Source organism: Neophocaena asiaeorientalis, unplaced genomic scaffold (assembly GCF_003031525.2).
Source record: "Neophocaena asiaeorientalis asiaeorientalis breed wild unplaced genomic scaffold, Neophocaena_asiaeorientalis_V1.1 scaffold49, whole genome shotgun sequence".
Taxonomy (NCBI): domain Eukaryota; kingdom Metazoa; phylum Chordata; class Mammalia; order Artiodactyla; family Phocoenidae; genus Neophocaena; species Neophocaena asiaeorientalis.
This window is the reverse complement of record NW_020172456.1, coordinates 4,574,092-4,580,277: the sequence shown is the minus strand read 5'-3', so window position 1 is coordinate 4,580,277 and position 6,186 is coordinate 4,574,092. Positions and strand designations below refer to the sequence as shown.

General features: G+C 54.5%; 1 protein-coding gene across 1 annotated transcript; it reads left to right on the top strand.

Moving 5' to 3' along the window:
- The first annotated feature begins 2,206 nt into the window (after positions 1–2,206).
- On the top strand, positions 2,207–5,624 carry FOS (Fos proto-oncogene, AP-1 transcription factor subunit). The gene is made up of 4 exons (XM_024737880.1): positions 2,207–2,514; positions 3,297–3,548; positions 3,949–4,056; positions 4,180–5,624. The coding sequence occupies exons 1-4, from the start codon at positions 2,374–2,376 to the stop codon at positions 4,819–4,821; spliced, it is 1,143 nt and encodes a 380-aa protein (XP_024593648.1). The 5' UTR covers positions 2,207–2,373; the 3' UTR covers positions 4,822–5,624.
- Positions 5,625–6,186: the final 562 nt, after the last annotated feature.

Genomic DNA, 6,186 nt, shown 5'->3' with positions numbered 1-6,186 from the left:
GACCCAGGAATTCAAAGCTTGACCTACTTTGCCCAAAGCTAATAAGAAGAAGAGAGATGGATTTGCCTTCTTTAACTTTTTTTTTTTTTTTAAAGAATCAAATACAGTGAAGTAGCCTGACAGACGACAGAACTAGGTGAATGGAAGGCAGCAGAATTGCTTTAGGATTCAGAGCAGCTCCCAGAAGTCTGTGTTTACGTATTATGTGTTTTTCCTTTTTTCTCCCCTTTTTCAAGTGAGAAAAAGAAAAAAAAAAACCGCCTAAATTCCCACCAACATAAACCAGTGACATACAATGATGAAACTCTGTTTTCACCTCTGCTTGTGACAGGGAATGCAAAAATAGCAAGTGGCCCAGTTCCACGAATCCCCGCCTCCCTGCCCTCCCAGCTCTCGCCGGGTTCGCATCTCTAAGAATGGAGGTTAGCGCCCAGCCGCGCGCAAGCCGCACTCAGCCCCCGGACTGGGCAGATGAGGTCAGGCGGCGGGAGTGGCTGCTGCCGGGCCGGGGAGGCCGAGGCCCCCGTGGAGCGAGGAGGGAGGGCGGCCTCGCCAGGCCGACGGCGCGCCCGGCCGCTCGGCGTCGCCTGGAGACTGCCCTGGCGGCGCAGTGTTGCTGTAAACAGCTGCTTCCCTGTTTCTATCTATAGCAGGATCGCCTGGCTCTCGGGTGCGGCGGCGGGAGGCAGGTCGGCGGTCCCGCTCCCCGCGCGTCCCGAAGGATCCGCCCGCAGCCCAAATCCCGCCTCGCCCCTCTCCAGGTGCCCACCGTGACCCCCGGGCCCGAAGAGTGGGGGAAGGGACACAGGGACCTGTGTCTCTACGGGGACTTGTGGCTTCGCGTCCCGGAGGTGGCCGGCGCGCTGGGACCGACCCGGGGCAGTTTGACCTCGGCTGTCCTTTGCATCCGAGCAGGAGGCTGGGGGCTTCTGGGGGGCGCAGCGCACTATAGAGCACCTTGCTGCCCTAAAGCCCTGTTTTCCAGGCCACCGAGCGGTGCCTGAGGCCCCAGACGCCGAGGATTCCGGCCTGGGCGCTGCTGGGCACGGTCCTTCCAAGTGCCCCCGGTCCTCCCCTCTCCAAGTCCGTGCTGGAAAATCACTGGCTGCGGGCTCCCAATCACCAGCTTCCTGGGGCACCGAACCACCCCCACCTCCCCAGCACGGACTTGCGCTCCCCCAAGAGCTCACTCCATCCGGTACGCAGAACTGATGACCTTGTCCACATAACACCCCCAGGCCCCGGGCCCAAGCTCAGAACCAGGCAAACGAACCCTCCAGACACCCTTGCATGGAGGTTCTGCAGAATGTTTATTGGCTAGTTTCTCAGGGGTTTGACAGTAACACTAACATGTCATATATGGCCAAGAAAAAAAAATGCGCCTCTTTCCTTAAAAACAAAAAAATGAAAATGAAAATTCCCAGCACCGTAGGTAAAGTAGGTTATCGTATTCTCTTATTTTGGATCCCCCGACTTTCTGCTTCCAAACGCAGTAACAATCCTAGTAGTGCTGGAGTCCGGGGGCTTGAAGCGAGGGGCTGAGGGTCTGCTCCCACAGTTTGCCCTAAATTAGGGCTAGAATGGGGAATGGGGGTGGAGGCGCATTCCTTCGGGGGCCGAGGCTTAAGCCCTCGGGGCTGTGTACCTGTTTCGCCTATACCAGAGCCTCAGAATGTGCCCCGCTTTCCGTAGAGGGGTAGAAGGGCGCCCCCACCCCATCCTCCCACCCCGGGAACAAGGGTCCGCATTGAACCAGGTGCGAACGTTCCCTCGCCTTCTCCTCCTTTCCCTCCTCCCCTCCCCCTGGCCGCGGCCCCCGCCTCCCCCCGCACTGCACCCTCGGTGTTGGCTGCAGCCCGCGAGCAGTTCCCGTCAATCCCTCCCTCCCCTTCACACAGGATGTCCATATTAGGACATCTGCGTCAGCAGGTTTCCACGGCCGTTCCCTGCAGTCGTGGGGGGAGCCATCCCCGAAGTCCCTCATCTCTGGGGCTCCAAGCCACCCCAAGACCCAGATTGCGAAACGCTCACAAGATAAAGAAACACGAAAAGACGGGAGGCAGGGATCTGCGAGGGCGGCGGAGACGGCAAGGAGACCGAAGATGTGGCCAGGCCCGGGCGACACCCCTCGAGAGCCACAATGGTTGCGCCCCGTGACGTATAGGGCTCATTCACAAAAGGGTTATAAAAGCGGTGGCTGCGGCGCCTACTACTCCCAACCGCATCGGCAGCGAGCAGCTAAGGAGCTGAGACTGAGCTGGCGGCGGCGCAGCGAGCGAGCAGCAACAGCGCTCCTACCTAGCTCTGCCGCACAGCTCCTACCTACCTGCCTCCTTCCCTCAGCCCCTCGCCCGGCTTTGACTACCCGCGATCATGATGTTCTCTGGCTTCAACGCCGACTACGAGGCGTCATCCTCCCGCTGCAGCAGCGCCTCCCCGGCCGGGGACAGCCTCTCCTACTACCACTCACCGGCCGACTCCTTCTCCAGTATGGGCTCTCCCGTCAATGCGCAGGTGAGGCTGGCTTCGCGCTGCCGCGGGGCCCGGGGCTCCGGGGTCGGGGCTCGGGGTCACCGGGGAGGAGAAACCGGGGAGGGACGGCTCAGGAAGACGAATCGAGGAGCCCTTTCGCCGGCGGGGAGGGAGGCTTGCCCCGGCCAGAGCAGCCCTACCTTCGGATTCCCGAACTTGTCCGGAGCGCGCGGAAGCTTGTCATAATAAGAACTGGTTCTCCTTTCCCGCGGCAGGCTCATTCTGAGCTGACCCCGGCCCGCCCTCCCTGACTGATCTCTGACATTAGCTGGGACAAAAGTGTCCCAAGCAAAGACTCGCCAACTAGAGTCCGGCGCCTCTGGGGAGGCGGCAGAAAGCGGCAATCTCCCCTCCCCTCGCAGCCTGGAGCAAGGAGGAGGGGTGGGGTGAAGCAGGCGGGTGTGTAAGGCAGTTTCATTGATAAAAAGCGAGTTCATTCAGGAGACTCCGGAGCGGCGCCTGCGTCAGCGCAGACGTCAGAGATATTTATAACAAACCCCCTTTCAAGAGAGTGATGCTGAAGGGATAACGGGAACGCAGCAGCAGGATGGAGGAAAAAGGCACTGCGCTGCGGAATTCTTGGGAAGAAAGGGGGAAACCTTTCATCCAGGATGAGGGGCATGTAAAAAAACCTGAGCAGTCCATGGCAGAACGGTTTCTCCTCCCTCTCTCCCTGCTGCATGCGGCACTGGGAACTCTGCTCACCCCACCTGCGTCCAGAATCTGCTCACTCACGTCAGCTTTCTCCTTCTGTTTCATTCTAGGACTTCTGCACCGATCTGGCCGTCTCCAGTGCCAACTTCATCCCAACAGTGACAGCCATCTCGACCAGCCCGGACCTGCAGTGGCTAGTGCAGCCCACCCTGGTCTCCTCCGTGGCCCCATCCCAGACCAGAGCCCCCCACCCTTATGGAGTCCCCACCCCCTCGGCTGGGGCTTACTCCAGGGCTGGGGTCATGAAGACCATGAGCGGAGGCAGAGCTCAGAGCATTGGCAGGAGGGGCAAGGTGGAACAGGTGAGTTCTCAGCACCTTCCCTGGGGTGGGCGTAGTGTGGCTTCAGCACTGGTGGAGGTGGGGAGCCCAGCGGACAGGGTGAAGCCATTGATGGAAATGACTAGATATCCCGAACAGGGAGCCCTGGCTCCAAGCCCTTTCCATCCCAAGTTAGGCTCTGATAGTCCCACTCTAAGAAATACCCTAATGTGTAGTTTCTTCCCTAATAGGTTCCTGTCTGATGTTTTCAGTCTGGGCTCTTCTTTGGCTCTTGCTGAGGTTCTTATTTTAAATGCAAGTCACACCCAGCTTGCAACTGCAGGTTAGAATGGCTTCACAGAAGAGGTGTTAGGAGCTGGGAAGATGCAGGAGCCAGTGTCACTGGGATGGGTGAATGGAGCTTTCCCCCCCCCCCACCCAGTTGTCCCCAGAAGAAGAGGAGAAAAGGAGAATCCGAAGGGAAAGGAATAAGATGGCTGCAGCCAAATGCCGGAACCGGAGGAGGGAGCTGACTGACACACTCCAAGCGGTAGGTAGATCCCATGGCTCATTTCTTTTCAAAACTTAAGGGGAAAGTTGGAGATTGGACATAAGGGAGCAGCGTCCTTGAGTAAGATCGTGTCTTATGCTTTGTTTTGTCCTCTCTATCCAGGAAACAGACCAACTAGAAGATGAGAAGTCTGCTTTGCAGACTGAGATTGCCAACCTGCTAAAGGAGAAGGAAAAACTAGAGTTCATCTTGGCGGCTCACCGACCTGCCTGCAAGATCCCTGATGACATGGGCTTCCCAGAAGAAATGTCTGTGGCTTCCCTTGATCTGAGTGGGGGCCTGCCTGAAGCCGCCACCCCCGAATCTGAGGAGGCCTTCACCCTACCCCTCCTTAATGACCCTGAGCCCAAGCCCTCAGTGGAGCCCGTCAAGAGCATCAGCAGCATGGAGCTGAAGGCTGAGCCCTTTGATGACTTCCTGTTCCCAGCATCGTCCAGGCCCAGCGGCTCTGAGACCGCCCGCTCTGTGCCAGACATGGACCTGTCTGGTTCCTTCTATGCAGCAGACTGGGAGCCCCTGCACGGTGGCTCCCTGGGGATGGGCCCCATGGCCACAGAGCTGGAACCCCTGTGTACCCCGGTGGTCACCTGTACACCCAGCTGCACTACTTACACGTCTTCCTTTGTCTTCACCTACCCTGAGGCTGACTCCTTCCCCAGCTGTGCGGCTGCCCACCGCAAGGGCAGCAGCAGCAACGAGCCCTCCTCTGACTCGCTCAGCTCACCCACGCTCCTGGCCCTGTGAGCAGGCAGAGAGGGGAGGCAGCAGGCACGCACGTGCCACTGCTCGAGCCGGTGCATTACAGAGAGGAGGAACACGTCTTCCCTCGAGGGTTCCCATAGACCTAGGGAGGACCTTATCTGTGCGTGAAACACACCAGGCTGTGGGCCTCAAGGACTTGACAGCATCCATGTGTGGACTCAAGTCCTTACCTCTTCCGGAGATGTAGCAAAACGCATGGAGTGTGTATTGTTCCCAGTGACACATCTGAGAGCTGGTAGTTAGTAGCATGTTGAGCCAGGCCTGGGTCTGTGTCTCTTTTCTCTTTCTCTTTAGTCTTCTCATAGCATTAACTAATCTATTGGGGTTTGTTTTGGAATTAACCTGGTGCTGGATATTTTCAAATTGTATCTAGTGCAGCTGATTTTAACAATAACTACTGTGTTCCTGGCAATTGTGTGTTCTGATTAGCAATGACCAATATTAAACTAAGAAAAGATATGACTTTATTTTCTGGTAGATAGAAATAAATAGCTATATCCATGTACTGTAGTTTTTCTTCAACATCAATGTTCATTGTAACGTTACTGATCATGCATTGTTGAGGTGGTCTGAATGTTCTGACATTAACAGTTTTCCATGAAAACGTTTTATTGTGTTTTTAATTTATTTATTAAGATGGATTCTCAGATATTTATATTTTTATTTTATTTTTTTCTACCTTGAAGTCTTTTGACATGTGGAAAGTGAATCTGAATGAAAAATTTAAGCATTGTTTGCTTATTGTTCAAAGACATTGTCAATAAAAGCATTTAAGTTGAATGCGACCAACCTCGTGCTCTTTTCATTCTGGAAGTTTTGTAAGATTCCGGAAGGTATCATTGGAGACCAGTTTGTCAAGAAGGGTAGCTCCTGGAGGGGACACACCCCTCTGTCTGATCCCTTATCAAAAAGAGAGAAACTCTGGAGCTGACGTTGGAAAATTGTACAAACGCGTGTCTTCACCCTGCAGTGCTGAGTCTCCCCTTAGAGATTCTCGGAATGGGAAACTGCTTTGTAACAGCTTTTGTGAGAACACGTCTTCCTTTTTCTGTTTTAAAAGTCAAAGAGGGTCATGTTTAAGTCTAGTTGTTCTAATACTAAATGTCTTGGTCTTCTAGGAATTCTTTTAGCAAACAATTAAGCTTTGCACGAAACACTTTAACTTTTTGCCACAAAATCATGTGAAGGTTACTCCCTCCTTAAAGGAGAGCAAATTGAACGGTTAGAATGATGACTTTCTCAATATTCCACTATTGGGATTGGAATCTTAACTTCATTCTTTACCCTATCCATCAGGCTGAACTGCCTCTTAACACTTGGTTTAAAAAAAAAAAAAAGTTTTCAGAC

Excerpts from the sequence above, each read along its gene's own strand:
- FOS (XM_024737880.1), top strand. The coding sequence starts at position 2,374 with ATGATGTTCTCTGGCTTCAACGCCGACTACGAGGCGTCATCCTCCCGC. Across the intron at positions 2,515-3,296 it reads GCTCTCCCGTCAATGCGCAG|GACTTCTGCACCGATCTGGC; the intron begins GTGAGGCTGGCT and ends GTTTCATTCTAG. Across the intron at positions 3,549-3,948 it reads GGAGGGGCAAGGTGGAACAG|TTGTCCCCAGAAGAAGAGGA; the intron begins GTGAGTTCTCAG and ends CCCCCCACCCAG.